The 16,842-nt window shown below is 43.9% G+C and overlaps 2 protein-coding genes across 3 annotated transcripts in view; one reads left to right on the forward strand and one right to left on the reverse strand.

The window, feature by feature from the left end:
* The window catches only part of IKBIP (IKBKB interacting protein), a 24,744-nt gene extending 18,688 nt beyond the window's left edge, over positions 1–6,056 (reverse strand). For both annotated transcript variants that reach the window (XM_018557869.1, XM_018557863.1), the window contains exons 1-2: positions 5,791–6,056; positions 2,714–2,831 (exon numbers count right to left, since the gene is read on the reverse strand). In XM_018557869.1, the coding sequence (XP_018413371.1) occupies positions 2,714–2,831; positions 5,791–6,011 (339 nt within the window). In that variant the 5' untranslated portion in view covers positions 6,012–6,056. The remainder of the gene's footprint in view (positions 1–2,713; positions 2,832–5,790) is intronic.
* Positions 6,057–6,830: 774 nt separating this feature from the next.
* Positions 6,831–16,842, forward strand: part of POLR3B (RNA polymerase III subunit B) — an 83,767-nt gene continuing 73,755 nt past the window's right edge. Inside the window, exons 1-6 of the mRNA XM_018557770.1 lie at positions 6,831–6,947; positions 10,989–11,021; positions 14,136–14,192; positions 15,551–15,615; positions 16,403–16,478; positions 16,566–16,666. Coding sequence (XP_018413272.1) covers positions 6,876–6,947; positions 10,989–11,021; positions 14,136–14,192; positions 15,551–15,615; positions 16,403–16,478; positions 16,566–16,666 — 404 coding nt within the window. The 5' untranslated portion in view covers positions 6,831–6,875. The remainder of the gene's footprint in view (positions 6,948–10,988; positions 11,022–14,135; positions 14,193–15,550; positions 15,616–16,402; positions 16,479–16,565; positions 16,667–16,842) is intronic.

Here is a 16,842-nt window from a genome sequence, read left to right on the forward strand (position 1 = left end):
TACTTTTTCTATGTTTATCTTCGTTGTAAAGAAACAAAGTGGAACCCCTATAACAGTGGCGTAACAATCACCATAGCGACCCGGGCAGCCGCTATGGGGCCCCCGAGGCACAGGGGGGCCTGGCCAGGTCATCCCCCTGATGCTGTGCGGGCCGCCTGGGTCGCTATGGCATTTCAGGCTGCTGGCTGTCACTGGTGGCTGTGAGGAGAAACATGCAGCCATTCAGATGTGCAGCGGCGCGTACCTCCTCACAGCTGCTGAGTCGATGACAACCAGTAGCTTCGGGGAGGTGGCTGCGCCTGTCGTCGGCAGCTATGGAGGAGGCGGGGCCCAGCGATGGAGGAGGCAGGTCTTAGCAATGGGAAGGCGGGCCCGACAATCAAGGAGGCGGGGTCCAGTGATGGAGGAGGCGGGGCCCGCAAGCGATTGTGGAGGAGAAGGAGGCGGACAGAGGATCAGCCAGACAGGTAAGAGGGCTTGACCGCCCACCTGAGACCCTGCAAAGCTCACCATAGAGAGTCTATAGTGGGCTCTGCAGGGACACCCTCAGGTGGGCTGTTTGGGGTTATCAGATGGACTTATCTAGAAATCACAGGGCCCCATACAAGATTGTGCTATGGGGCCCTGTGATTTCTAGTTACGTCCCTACCCTATAACAGACACTGATCAACCAGATAGGGCTATACAGTAGAGTAAATGTATTAAGCCCCACTGGCTGTCAAAATACCTGAACAATCTGATTGCAAGCAGGCCTTGTTCAGGTATTGTGGCAGCCAGCGGGGCAGACTAGCAAGATACTGAAGCTGGGCCCAGTGGGAGATTCCTCCATCCACACAGTTTAGCGTAGATGGAGGAATTTGTTGCACTTTTTCCATCTGACCATAGAAAATCTGCAGATAATCTATAGGTGTATGGCCAGCTTTATACTACACCACAGTAGAAGGCACAGCACCTGAAAATCCATTTTAGTCTATATGCCTTGTTTTTTTTACAGTTCATAAAAACACATGTGTATATGCATTTTCGTGTGCTTTAGGACAGTGTTTTTCAACCTTTTTTGTGCAAAGGCACACTTTTTTCATGAAAAAAATCACGAGGCACACCACCATTAGAAAATGTTAAATTTTTTTACCTCTGTGCCTATATTGACTATATATAAAGTAATTCTCTTGAATAGGAATCAAATAAACACAAAGAAATTATAAGGCCAAATTTCAACTAAATAAATTTCAGGAGCATAAAAAAAAATGTGCAAAGTCTTACAAGCGTCCTCCTGTGACCTAAAGCTCAGTATACCACGAGCTACAGCTCGCGGTATACTGAGACTGCCACAGTCGGGACGGATCCCGACATTACTGTCGAGATTCACCCAGCTGTGTAATGTTCGCTCACTTCCCAATCTATTGAGCCGACGTGTAACAGTTTCATTGTCACACGTCGGCTCGAACTATGAGGTTGAGTGAAAATCACTCGCCTCATAGTTCTCCTTTAAAGTTCAGTTGGGCTCTAAATGCATTGCAAAGAAAGTTCTCCACTTGAAACGAGGTCACTTTTTATTGGCCGTTGATACTACATAGTATAATATACTCATGCCATCTATAGGAAGAGAACAAGATACACAATCAACCAAATGTGAAGATTTAAAACCAATCAAAGATCGAAAGAGGAGGCGAGTAAAGAAACTGTCTGAGGGCCTGTTCACATGATATCAGGTCCTGATCAGGTGCGGATCTGCAGACGCGGTGCTACTGATGCAGTGCGTTTTTGCCGCGTTTCAGTTAAAACATTTTTTTTTTTGCTGGAGTGGGGCTGTCAGTATGTTAGCTGCAGTGCAGTGCATTTTTGATGTGTTTTTTGCGTTTCTGGTCCGTTTCCTGATCGGACAAAATGTGACATGCAGTATTTTTTCTGTCGTAACCTGAACGGACTGCGCACGTGAGAACTGTAGCCCATAAAACACATAGGGATACATTTTTAGTGCAGGAGCGCACGGATCAGGTCAGCACAGAAAACGGACGTCGTGTGAACAGGCCCTAAGGGCCGGTTCACACCATATCCAGTGTGTTCTGGAACGGTTAGTGGCCAGAACACACTGGATCGCATAATTAAAGCCTCTCGTGTTCTGGGGTGGTCATGTCAATGGTACCGCAGACACGCCTCCTGCATGAACTTTTTTTTTTTGCGCTCACACTGCACCTGACAACGGGCATTGCGGTATCACGTGTTCTGGTGTGGGCAATCACACTGCAGGCAGGAGGCATGTCTGCAGTGCTATTGACCTGAATGGCACCACGCGGCCCCCTCCCACCCGAGAACGCAGGAGGCATTAATTACGCGAACTAGTGTGTTGCAGCCACTAACCGTGCTGGAACACACTGCATATGGTGTGAACCGGCCTTTAGGGGAGATTTCTTCCCTATCCTGTTGTGTCCCAGGAACAGGAAGTGAAAGGGGTGGGGGGATTCTGTCCACTGTGAATAATCATATTTGAGAATATTTTTTTATTCAATTTTCTAAAGCGCTATGCAAACTGTCGGCGCTGTATTAATCTTGTATCATGAAAAAATATTATTATTAATAATAATAATAATAATAATAATAATTATTACTGAAAAGAAACAGGCACAGAGCTTTAAGAAACGTTCCTAAAATATCTGCAATGTATTTATTTCTCTTAAAGGATTATCTTTTTAAATTTAAATATGCGAGTTACCTTCCCAAAAATGTCTCCAACTTTAGCTTCCAGGTCTTCTAGCGCAGACGATCGGGACTGCAGGGACTGGTACTTCTGTTCAAGAAGGGTAAAGTTTTGCGACTGCTGAAATACCATCCTAAAACATTAAAGAAAATATGGTAATGACATGTGACAAAGAGTCATTCATTCATTCATTAAACTCAAGCACTGGCATGCGAGAAATGCTTTACATAATCTACACATTTGCTGTCCCCGGTTTTTATGAAATAAAAGCATTGGCATCAGTTTTTGGAATTCTGTCAACTTGGTTTTTGCTAATCATACATGCTTCAGTGACAAGCTGGATGTGCACCCAAGGACCATTGTGGCAGAGTCGACCAGCCTGAAGATGTAACATTCATTCACACATAATACAGTACATTATAACTGCACTGCAATTTCAGGGAAAAACAAAAAAACTCTTTGGCCTTCATTTATAAAACCCAGGCTAGCCGTTCACACGGCATTAGCACCCCTAGATGCTGAGTAGTGGCACAGGAATTCTTATACTCGTCAATGCCACATAGGGGCACTAGCGCCCAGCGGACATTTTATAAATGAATCCCTTTGTGTTCATAAGTGTATATGGCTATAACAGTCATACACATGGCTGAAAATACTAGGAGCTGTGTGCGGCTTTTCCGCCTCAATGGTGGAGCGCCAGTACGTTAGTTTAAGTTTCTGGAATGGGAAGTACAAATGTGAAAGATCCCACCCCCCATTTATAGCGGAGAGCCAAAATTGCTAACTGCTGCATTGTTATTCCATACCTGCATTTTACAGCCCATTCATAAAGTGCATACGGTTCCATGGAGTCTGCAGTATGTCACTGAGTTCTTTGCTTTCTGAAGTGGAGGAGAGGCTGGCCACTACAGGTCATGTGACCAGGCTCTCCTCCCCGCTTCTTTTTTTACACTCATTCATTTAAATAGTGTTCCACTGGCTGTAAAGTCACTGTGCTTTATTAATGTGGCATTTTCTTCTATTTTTTTTTTAAAGCAGAGTAATGCCATACCGATAATGTCTAAATACCAACAATACTACAAGGCAGAATTGAAAAGTAATGGGGGGAGTAAAATGTACTCTTCCCAATATTTATAATCGACACCGGCCCTATAGAGATCGAGAACGGAGCGATCAGAAACTGCTGATCGCTCAGCTCACGACTAAGGATGGGCTGCATGTTCTAGCGTTCGCCGAACGCCGAACATTATGGGATGTCCACGGTCTGTTCGACCCCGGCACATCCCACAATGCACAGCGCCGTCCGAAAACGATAATTGGCTACAGTCCTGCACCTGGGTGCAAGACTGTGCCAATCAGGGCTCAGTACAAATGTAGAGCCATGATTGGGCAGAGTCATGGCTCAGACTTCACCCTGCAGAGATCAGTGACGGTCAGTCACCGCTCCCCGCAGGAATTTTCTCTCCCCTCTCTCTGTTCTTTCAGCGATGACTTGAAGCTGACACCTTTTTTCTTCATAATACTAGGTGAGGCTCTGCCTCACGTCCCTGCTGTGGACCATGCTTGTGCAATGAGTGTCAGCACAGCCACATGAAGTCTCCACAAAGGAGCGCATATGACAGGGTGACAACACAGGAGAACGTCTGGTTATCTCCACATAACAGGAAGTCACTGAAAAAGGACCTTCATGGCAGGATCACAAGGTTGTATTTTAATGATAGCTGCAGGTTCAAAAGAAAAAAGGATTAGAACTCCTCTCGGGTTTTGCTGCTATCTGGGGGGCTGTAGGAGAAATTTCCCCTCACCTATTATTCTGGCGACAACAGTTTCACCAGATAGGAAGTGAGTGAATGTCTTCAACTGCAACAGATAATTTAATACATTTTATTTTCAGTAGAGGAAGGCTAGTCCCAGTCAGCTCTGTACGGCTGAATGTGAAATAAGGGGCAATAGGGTTTTGATTCGAATCCATTCTATCCAAACCTTAAATAAAAAAGTAAAATAGTCTTGACAGTTTGCAGGGGTAGCCAAACTCCAGCCCTTCAGCTGTGGTGGAACTACAAATCCCATGAGGCATTGCAAGAGTCTCACAGCCACTGACATGACTCCCGGAGAGAGATGCATCATGGGATTTGCTTGAGGGCCGAAGTTTGGCTACCCCTGGTTTAAAGCATAACTAAACTGAAGAAAAAGAAACATTTAATATATTGCAGCTTACCAGTCCTTACATGTGGTGGCTGCATTAGTTGTCTTTTTTTCAGCCTTTTTATTAGCTTTATTTTCCCCTAGTGATCCTGCCAGTAACACACTTCCTGTCCTAGGGTGACAACACTCTCACTAACTAGCTGAAAAGAGAATCTGATTGGTTGTTATGGGCAACTGCTCCAAATTCTATATGCTCAATTTCTGACGGCTGGACAAATCCCAGGAGCCCGGTAGCCAATGCTCCTCAAAAATTACAGCTCGACACCCAACGTTTGAGGTTTGTTATCAATGAAGCTGGCTACTAAAAAAAATCCTGCTGGCTCCTGGATTGGACAGAAAGGCTCCCGAATTCCATATTCAATTGCCAACCCCTGATGTACTGGATCTATGGAAGAACAGTGACACTAGGACAGGGCTATACAGCATTTCCCCTATCCTCATCTCCATAACATAGGGGGAATAAGTTCTGTAGTCTACAGAGACAGCTGGGAACAATACTAACTGATACAAGTGCAGACTAGGCAGACGGCACAGGAAGTTATAAGCTGGCATGATTTCTGGCAGGATCAACAGTTACTATTCTGCACTTATCCAAACTCCAATGGTATATTTGACAGACCAAAAGGGAGCAAACAAGAGAAGTTCATTGTTAGGGTTTACATCCAAGTAACAGACGACCCGTACAGATCCGTGCTGCGTGCATAGCTGTATCGGGCAGCTCCCGGGAAGGAAAGGTGCTGCGTGTGATTTGTACGCAGCAGCCTGTTCTTCTCTATGGGAGTACGCGGCCGTACGCCACCCTATGCTCACCTGAACTGCATGTCCATGTGGGTGCGGCTGTCCGTACTTGTACGCAGACAGGATGGATCTATATATGAAACACTCACCATGTCAAAGTTGCACAGAGTGCCAGACACAAGCAGCACAGCAGGGTCCTGACATCAGGGCACATGGACCGACTTGCAGACACCGACGAGGCTGCCACCAGCTTTCCAGGATTGTCATCGTTTGCCCGCTGTCCTGCAGCAGTACCACTCCGCTGGGTATCCTTCGCTTCCTTGGAGGTTGGGGAGCCCCCCTTCTTCCTCTGCTTCACTTCACCAGACATTGTACAACACACACCAACTGCTAACTATACATAGAAAGCTATTACATCAAATATATAGATCCTGTCCCTTCAAATCTGTACAGACCTACAGCAGACAATAATGCATTGTTTACATAATCAGAGGGTAGGATTCTAAAGTAAAACTAATCACAACAAAGTAACAAAAAGTTGTTCCAAAGTTAATTTTTTGCTGACAAAATGTAACAGATTTGGACTGGGAAAGCCTTTGATTCCCCTGCCAGGATAATTAACCCCTGATCTGCTCTCAGCACCAAATGTAGCAGCCCCCCTCCCTGTCTATGTGGCAGCCAGAATGATCCTCCCTACACTACACTGGGCAGCTGGCTTTCGGGATAAGCCTGCTACGGGGGGCATAAATGAGTATTAAATACTGCGTTGCTAAGCAACTTTTTAATATGCAGCAATGCATGACTTATGCATACAAATGCTTATAAAGTCAGCTTCACACTTCACAAAGCATATCTGAAGAAAAGCTGGCCACTGGGAAAGTTAGTTTTGATGTAGGGATAAGGATGCTGAAGCAGTGGCGGACATGTTGAATTCTGGCAGATGCCTCATAGAAAAGTGCGATTCGACGCAAAATTCTAATCCAGAAGAAGCTCACTGCCAATATTCAGAAACTGCACAAATATACACTAGCATCAAATAGATTTTCTGATTTTCCTCTGGTGTGAATCTGAAGTAAATTTGCCCTCATTAAAGATGGCCGATCAGCGCTTGCTATGTGGCTAGAGAGTGGCGGAACGTTCGCAGTGCAGCACCTGAACTGGAGGGAAGGTTTTAGTTGGCGGACTGCTCAGCATTGGTGCTCTTCCATGTGTTGATGCTGCAGGAGAGGCAGACATGGAGGTGTTAGCAGAGGAGTTTGGGGAACTCAGTCAGCAGCAGCTTATAGCTCCTGTGGACACAGTGGAGGTGAGACCTCAGCCTTCTAACGGCATCTGTCATGTTATTTATGGACAGGGTTTTATTTATTATTTTACTGTGTTGACATCTGTCACTCAGTAAGTAAATTGTCTGACATCTGTAGTAATACTATTATTTTAAACTAAGTTAAGGTCTACAAGTTCTTTATGTATTCTGTATACTGTGAGAGGCATTAAAGTAATATCTACAGTCACAAATGTTTTCTTAAATATAGTATAGACATTGAACTTCAAAATCATTTAAACTATTTGCACTGTTGAATTAAAATGTGACATCTGCAAAGAAAAAAAAAAATCCTTCCGGTGCCCAATCATATCGGACATATATACACTACAGTGCCAAAAGTATTGGGACACCCCTCCAAATCATTGGATTCAGGTGTTCTGTGAAATTTCTTTGCTACTAAATATTCCACGGTCACCTGTTAGTGGTATTATAACAAAGTGGAAGCAACTGGGAACAACAGCAACTCAGCCACAAAGTGATAGGCCAGTTAAAATTACAGAGTGGGGTCAGCACATGAAGCGCACAGTGCGTAAAAGTCGCCAACTGTCTGCAGAGTCAATAGCTACAGACCTCCAAACTTCGTGTGGCCTTCAGATTGGCACAACAACAGTGCGTAGAGAGCTTCATGGAATGGGTTTCCATGGCCGAGCAGCTGCATCCAAGCCTTACATCACCAAGTGCAATGCAAAGCGTCGTATGCAGTGGTGTAACTCCGCCACTGGACTCTAGAGAAGTGGAGATTCGATGGACGTGTCTGGGTTTGGCAGTTGCCAGGAGAACGGTACTTGCCTGACTGCATTGTGCCAAGTGTAAAGTTTGGTGGAGGGGAGATTATGGTGTAGGGTTGTGTTTCAGGGGTTGGGCTTGGCCCCTTAGTTCCAGTGAAGGGAACTCTTAAGACATCAGCATACCAAGACATTTTGGACAATTTCATGCTCCCAACTTTGTGTGAACAGTTTGGGGATGGCCCCTTCCTGTTCCAACATGACTGCGCACCAGTGCACAAAGCAAGGTCCATAAAGACATGGATGAGTGAGGTTGGGGTGGAGGAACTTGATTGGCCTGCACAGAGTCCTGACCTCAACCAGATAGAACACCTTTGGGATGAATTAGAGCAGAGACTGCGAGTCAGGCCTTCTTGTCCAACATCAGTACCTGACCTCACAAATGCGCTTCTGGAAGAATGGTCAAACATTCCCATAGACAAACTCCTAAACCTTGTGGACAGTCTTCCCAGAAGAGTTGAAGCTGTTATGGCTGCAAAGGGTGGGCCAACCCAACATTGAACCCTACGGACTAGACTGGAATGCCATCAAAGTTCATGTGTGTGTAAAGGCAGGCGTCACAATACTTTTGACAATATAGTGTATTTTGGATGAATATTTAAAGTGTATTTCCACTTTTGCAGCCAAATTTGGATAACACCTATTTTATATTTGTTACATGTTCCCCTTCACATAGCAAAACAAATTGCTGCTTACATTTTACTTACTGAAAAATCATATCTGTTTACTGTATTTAACCCTGTCTGTACTCTTTTGGCAGATCTCATTATCAGTTGTAAACTATATTTCAACAGTGTGTGCGCAAAGGGCTAATGAAGAACTCCCGGAAAGTAAAAAAAACATACACTTGCTGTGAAGCTACCCCCTCACTGCAAAGGTTAAGTGCTTGTTCTGTCTAGGGTGCTCAAAAAAGCAGTTTTATTCACCCAATCCTTGCCCCCACGGCGGTCACCTCTTTCCCCCTCTTCTCTGGCTATGAAAATTCCCTTGGTGTTCTCACATTCAGTGGACCTGCATAAGATGTGATGATGCCAGCAGTCCTCAGACTGATGGAGACCAGAGGCTGCTATGAGTGGTCTGGCAGCCCAGAGGAAGCCAGTTGTACTGAGGATCAGGTAAGTTAATCTGCCCCCTGACAAAACAAGCACTTATCCCTTGCAGTACGGGGGTAGCCCCATGAAAAGGTACTTTCAATTTATTTTTTATAATTATATAAAAGAATTATAAAAAAAATATTTATAATTTTTATAATTCTTGTTGTTCTTTAAAGATCTCAGGGTTTGCATTTTATGTTAATGTACTGTAAAAAAAAAACTGTCCTTGTCTGTCCCTTATCTCCACATTTCCTTCTATTATCCTCCTCCAAAAAAAAATATAGAAAGGTAAGAAACTTTTTAAAATTATTTTTAGGTGGGCTGGGAATGGAAAGGCGGAAATACTTTAAAGGGAATTTGTAAAGATTAAAGTGAACCTGTGGCCTTCCAAAGTAACTGGCACTCCATCACTGGCCCTTTTTTGCTGTTTTTGGCACACTGACCTTGAAAATCATGGCACACATCAGGTTTGTATCGGTAGAGCTCATGAAGACTTCGGGGTCGTAAGTAACTCTGACCACAAGTAATGGTCACTCACATATAAAGTGTATTTCCACTTTTGCAATGAAAGTTGGGAAACTCCTTTTATATGTTTGTGTTCCCATTCACACAGCATACCTAAAAAAAAAAAGTATTTTTGCCTTTTTATTTGTGTATTTGGAGCAGGATTATTCACAGGACTCTACTGACAGCTTCTATTGCTTTTGAAAATATGGCAATATGGAGATAAGGGACAGTCCGGAGACTGAGAGAGTACACTAACACACAATGTACCACCCAAGTCTTGAGATCTTTAAACCATTGTTAGAACTGACAGTGTGAACATCTGTGCACAAATTGTTATCTCAGTATGGCTGCAAAAGGGAATGGAAGGCAAATGGAACAATACTTTAAAAGAGAAATAAAGCTTCTCCTGTACTCCTGCTTACTATATGCTGACCGTGCAAAGCAACCCTGCAGCCAGAAAGAATCCTGACAATTTTGTCAGCATCCACCCTGCTGCCTGATTGACAGCCCCCTCCCTTAGGGCCTGTTCACACGACGTCCGTTTTGTGTGCTGACCGGCTCCGTACGCTGCTGCACTCAAAATACATCCCAATGTATTCCTATGTGTTTTATGGGCTCCAGTTCTCACGCGCGCAGTCCGTTCAGCTTACGACAGAAAAAATACTGCATGTCACATTTTGTCAGGTCCGGAAACGGTCCGGATACGCAAACGCGCACGAAACGCAACGAAAACGCAACAAAAATGGAACGGAAACGCAACGCAATGCAGCTAATGGGGAAAAAAAAGAAAAAATTGTATTCTTGCTCCACTTATTATGATGTCATCAACGTTGACAAAAAATTAACTGTCAGCATCCGGACCGAAAACGGATCAAAAACGCACTGCATCAGCAGCTCCACGTCTGCTGATCAGCACCTGATCAGGACCTGATCTCATGTGAACAGGCCCTTAGAGGGAAGGGGCAAATCCCTGCTGGGAGTGGTGACTGAGTGATGCCACCTTTCTCTGCAGTGGGAAGAACGTAAGCTGAGCGTTCAGCGGTTCGTGATCACTCAGCTCTTGTTATAGAGCCGGCATGATACAGCTGCGGTGCCACACGCAGGCTCTAAGTTTTGGGAAGAGTATATTTTACTTTCCCAATACTTTTCCGAGAAAGTGAGGAAAAGGTAAGTCTGTTTCCTTTTTTGTTGGTTTAGTGCAGCGTTTTAGCATGGGGGAGCTCACTTAGGCCCCATTCACACCAGGGCGGTAGCGGTTCACCACAGTTTCTGCATGATTTTTAAAAGGGCATTTTTAATCATGTTTCAGAGCTGAAACGCAATTAATAAAGCGCTGATCAGCGTATTTCCATTGAAATTTATATAGAAAACGTGCTGATCAGCGCTGAAAAAGTAGCTCAGGAATCAGTTTGGGCGGCCGGCGGTTCAAAACACGCAATTGTTTGCGTGAATGGGCCCCAAAGGAATATATGTGGGGTTTTTTTTTGTACTGTTGGCGGTTCAGCGTGGAAAAATCAGTGTGACCGAACCGCTCTGGTGTAAACGGGGCCTAAAGAAGTAGACCGTGCTCTTTTAGTGGTCTGTTTAAGCCATTGTTATAAATGCATTTCATATAAATATTTTGCTGTGTTTTACAGGAGAAATGGAAACTGCTTCCAGCTTTTCTCAAGGTAAGCAAAACTGCTATCTCAACTGCACACAAGTATATATTTACTACTTTAAACTTAAAGGGGTTCTAAACCCTCCGTTTTTTTTGCCTATATCTACTGCTAGCAAACAGATATATGCAAAAAGTTTAAAAAAAAACCGCGGTTTAAAATTACCCCGTTATTGCCACGTGCTCCCGCCCGAGAATCCGAAACTGCTAGTGCGTCCGCAAAACATCTCGGGGCGGGCGCATGCGCAGTTCGGATTTTCGGCCGGGAGATGAGCAGAGACGCAAGGTAAGTCTATGGACGCGTGCACCCGCATGCAGACACCGCTGGATTGGAAGTGCCTGCAGGGACAGAGGAGTCAGCGCTGGATTGGAGAGCCGCCGCACCGCTAGAGGGACAGATGAAAACATCAGGAAAGAAGTGGAAGATCAGATTAAGAGACATCATTTAAGGTAAGTACTAACATTAACATTGGGGGGAGGGAAAAAAAATTATCCTTTAATGTCACTTTAACACGAAAGCCCAAAAACATAAATTGTACATATTACAATTCACCAGGCTGTATTAATTGGGGGTGCATACTTTTTTTCTTATTGGGTTTCATTTCCCACTCTTCCTTCTCTTCATGGCAGCACTTATTTCTCCTCTATATCTATGGATGGAGCTATGGTTGTCACACAGACTGGACTTCAAGCATGTCTGTCTTTGTTCATCTGCATTACAAGGCAGATTGATGGGACTAGTAGTTTACACAGTAAAGATAAGGTTCACAGGTTGTTACAGGAAGTGACAGACACAGCATTTATGGCAAGATCAATGGGATTTTACTGTACTTGCTGAAAATGTTCTTAGCCTAAAAAAAAGAAAAGTAATGTAATCACCACATTTAACGTGACCCTAAACTCAGGAGTGAAATCTTAAAAATGTAAATATGAAGACAACTGCTCCAGGTGCAAACCTTAACCATATCTAGATATGACTATAAAAAAAGAGGACTTCACTTTAAAGGAGAACTATGGGGTTTGGGCTTTTCCCCATAGTTCTCCTTAGGGTAACGGGAGGATACAAACTAGCGTCCTCCCGTTACCCTAGGATCAGTATACCGCGAGCTATAGCTCGCGGTATACTGAGACGCAGCAGTGGTATACTGAGATGCTGAAGCGGATCCCGACAATTGTGCCGGGATCCGCCCAGCTGCGTGACTGACAGCTGGCTCTATATATGTGGGGTTTTTTTTTGTACTGTTGGCGGTTCAGCGTGGAAAAATCAGTGTGACCGAACCGCTCTGGTGTAAACGGGGCCTAAAGAAGTAGACCGAGCTCTTTTAGTGGTCTGTTTAAGCCATTGTTATAAATGCATTTCATATAAATATTTTGCTGTGTTTTACAGGAGAAATGGAAACTGCTTCCAGCTTTTCTCAAGGTAAGCAAAACTGCTATCTCAACTGCACACAAGTATATATTTACTACTTTAAACTTAAAGGGGTTCTAAACCCTCCGTTTTTTTTGCCTATATCTACTGCTAGCAAACAGATATATGCAAAAAGTTTAAAAAAAAACCGCGGTTTAAAATTACCCCGTTATTGCCACGTGCTCCCGCCCGAGAATCCGAAACTGCTAGTGCGTCCGCAAAACATCTCGGGGCGGGCGCATGCGCAGTTCGGATTTTCGGCCGGGAGATGAGCAGAGACGCAAGGTAAGTCTATGGACGCGTGCACCCGCATGCAGACACCGCTGGATTGGAAGTGCCTGCAGGGACAGAGGAGTCAGCGCTGGATTGGAGAGCCGCCGCACCGCTAGAGGGACAGATGAAAACATCAGGAAAGAAGTGGAAGATCAGATTAAGAGACATCATTTAAGGTAAGTACTAACATTAACATTGGGGGGAGGGAAAAAAAATTATCCTTTAATGTCACTTTAACACGAAAGCCCAAAAACATAAATTGTACATATTACAATTCACCAGGCTGTATTAATTGGGGGTGCATACTTTTTTTCTTATTGGGTTTCATTTCCCACTCTTCCTTCTCTTCATGGCAGCACTTATTTCTCCTCTATATCTATGGATGGAGCTATGGTTGTCACACAGACTGGACTTCAAGCATGTCTGTCTTTGTTCATCTGCATTACAAGGCAGATTGATGGGACTAGTAGTTTACACAGTAAAGATAAGGTTCACAGGTTGTTACAGGAAGTGACAGACACAGCATTTATGGCAAGATCAATGGGATTTTACTGTACTTGCTGAAAATGTTCTTAGCCTAAAAAAAAGAAAAGTAATGTAATCACCACATTTAACGTGACCCTAAACTCAGGAGTGAAATCTTAAAAATGTAAATATGAAGACAACTGCTCCAGGTGCAAACCTTAACCATATCTAGATATGACTATAAAAAAAGAGGACTTCACTTTAAAGGAGAACTATGGGGTTTGGGCTTTTCCCCATAGTTCTCCTTAGGGTAACGGGAGGATACAAACTAGCGTCCTCCCGTTACCCTAGGATCAGTATACCGCGAGCTATAGCTCGCGGTATACTGAGACGCAGCAGTGGTATACTGAGATGCTGAAGCGGATCCCGACAATTGTGCCGGGATCCGCCCAGCTGCGTGACTGACAAACGCCAGCCTTCCCTTTTAATCCTGCTCAGTTGCCCAGTCTGATTTCACTGAACATTGTGAGCTTCTCACTATGTGCATTAGAAGGTGCAGCAAGTCAGATAGAGCCCGTCTCATATACTGGCTGGAGAAAGACCAGCATTGTCTATCCGTTTGCTCCCAAACCTAACTGTTCTTTGCCATCTCCTTTTCATTCATTGGATATCTGTTCTTTCAACCATGGAGGCTTCAACTATGGAGGCTCAGGCATTACCTGGGGCAGTCTTCATGCAACTGCATCCTGCGTAAGAACACTGATCCCACCAGCCATGCTGTGCTTGCATTGCATCACTGGGTATAAACTCAAGGTAGATGGATTACATTTTAGCTTTAAAACCAAAGGGGAAAAAAAACATGCCGATTATGTGAAACCAAACCTTTTGCCCTTGATATGCCAACCATTACATGTATTTTCCTGGATCAAAGTACAACATAATTGTGATTTCCCCCTTCTGTTGTTTTTTTGTTTCTGACAGGTGAAGGGCCTTGTGAAGCAACACATTGATTCTTTCAATTATTTCATCAACGTGGAGGTAAGTGTAATCCTCACACAAAATACATTTGATTGATTTAGTGGAGCGGAGGTGCTAATGAAGTTTAGTACTCAGCAGCCCTTATGGCTGAGCAGACAAGTCTAGTCAGCTCCACTTTTCCACTCTAAACCTGCCTACGTGTGCTTTGGGCATTGTCCACTAAACTGCAATATCTGATTTATCTGCCTAGAAAAGTACTCCCTCTTTAGTTTTGTCTATTTATCTTTAAATAGCCCATCTGGTGTTCTGTGTCCCAAAAGGTGTGTGTTTATACATATCATGTGATAGTGAGTGATCATAAAAGCCCCTTTTATAAGAAAAGAACTGTAACTGGGTCATAATATTTAATTTAACGCAGGTAAAGGAATCTTAGTTTCTTTCTGTCCATGTCCCATTGGGAAGATTTCCCCTCCCTTCCTGACCCCTGAGATACAACCGGAAGTGTGAAGGAATCTCTCCAAAAAGAGGGGAAATTTCCTCTTCGATGGCTTTTCCATTGATGCTTAGGGTCCAGTGTTCAGAGGTGCCTTAGGCCTCATTCACACAGCTTAATCAGCCCGTACAGATCCACGCGGCGCGCGTTCTCTATGGGAGGACGCGGCCGTACGCCCACCCGAGCTGCACATCCGTGCGGTTGTCCGTGCTCGGACGAAGACAGGATCCATCCTCTCTGCGTACGAGGACGGACACCGGCACCTGCACGGATGTGCAGCTCGGATGAGCGGACGGCCGCGTCCTCCCATAAAGTAGAACAGGCTGCTATGTACAATCACACGCAGCACCTGTCCTTCCCGGGAAGCGCCCGATAATGCCGTGCACGCTGCAGTGTGACTTTACATCTGTTTGCAGATGTATGCAACAAAAACATTTAATAGATTTTTTTTTTGCTGGCTAGCTGGAAAGTGTCCTGGGAATCTTTTGTACTGTCCCATTGGAAAGCCCATCCCCCCCGCACCTAAACCTCTTCCGCCTTTAGAGTGGGCGCAAGGCATATTGTGGTACTGCAGTCTACTCAAATGTAGAAAATGGCTAATATGCTAGAAATCAACCTTCAATTTTACCAACATTCAGTTCAGTAAAGGAGACCATTCTATCAATGTTTGCTGCACATGCAGGTCCTCTTTCCAAAGGTGACAGATCTGCATATCCCATAACATTGGTGAAGTTTTTTCCTATACTGCTTAGAATTTTTGTGACTTTTTAAAACATGTCTTCCGCACACGCTGCTCATTATCTGCATTAGAGCAATAAAAAAAAAACAGGCAGGGGTCCTAACTTTTCTGTACTCTTTCCAAACCTCAAATATAAATACATTTTATTTTTCAAATGTTCTACTGAATGATATTTTCTATTGCCAGATTAAGAAAATAATGAAAGCAAATGAGAAGGTGACAAGTGACGCAGACCCCATGTGGTACCTTAAGTGAGTAACTCTGTGATTGTGACATAAGTAGCTGTAACATCATAAGTGTGTAACAACATAATCTTATGGGGGCACTATAGGTTTAAAGGAGAACTATGGGGTTAAGGCTTTTCCCCATAGTTCTCCTTAGGGTAACGGGAGGACACAAACTAGCGTCCTCCCATCACCCTAAGCTCAGAGCTACTGCTACAGTTCCAATGCATACTGCAGACCCCTAGCTAACGCCCATAAGTGCTGCTGAGCCTCCACGATTGAAAAAACGGAATTTCAATGAATGAAAGGCCCCTTTCATTCATTGAAATTCATTTTTTTTCAATCGTGGAGGCTCAGCAGCACTTATGGGCGTTAGCTAGGGGTCTGCAGTATGCATTGGAACTGACATTCACCCATCAGACTGACATTCACCCATCAAGGCCTTTTGATATTTGCATCTCCCCCCAAAAGCCAGCTACTTCTTGCATGACATCAGCTGGCACTAAGTTATTTCTAGATGTCCTAGAAGAGTAAATTGAGTGGTCTTTCTTGCTTAAATGAAAATCCATTTAAAACCTGAAAATATAATTTGGCTAAAGTGTGAGCTTAGAACCTCTGCCAGTTTTTATTGCTCATAGTCCCTTAGTTAATGTGTAGAATCTTTTTCAATAGGTAAGTGGATAGAGGTTCCCTACACCATTTAATGGAGAAAAAAAACTGTCCAGATTTCGTCTTTAAGAATTGTTGGCTGGCTAAGATTACTGTTCAATGATTGACTTTTGTTGCCTTACTATATATTTTATTTCCCTTAAAGATACCTCAATATATATGTTGGAGTTCCAGATGTTGAAGAAAGCTTCAATGTGACTCGGCCAGTGTCTCCTCATGAGGTACAGAACTCTTGTAGATGTCATTGTTTGGTGTTTAGGTTCTATTATGAGAAATCTTATCCATTCTGCCTTTCTCTTATTCTCCAGTGTCGCCTGCGAGACATGACATACTCCGCTCCTATCACAGTTGATATTGAGTATACCAGAGGAAGTCAGAGGATTATCCGCAATGCTCTACCGATCGGCAGGTAATAAAGGACAATGTGATTGCGCAATGTTTTACAACTGAATGGTTTTTGACGCTGGCTGTATGTTAACCCAGCAGGAATTAAACTCTAAAAATAAAAAAAATGCTAGAAGGTAGGGACCCGCAAAGTCTTCTCTGCCCAAAACCCTATTCCCCCTTGCACTTTTTTTTTTTTTT

Source organism: Nanorana parkeri, unplaced genomic scaffold (genome assembly GCF_000935625.1).
Source record: "Nanorana parkeri isolate BGI_ZX_2015 unplaced genomic scaffold, ASM93562v1 scaffold14, whole genome shotgun sequence".
NCBI classification, from domain to species: domain Eukaryota; kingdom Metazoa; phylum Chordata; class Amphibia; order Anura; family Dicroglossidae; genus Nanorana; species Nanorana parkeri.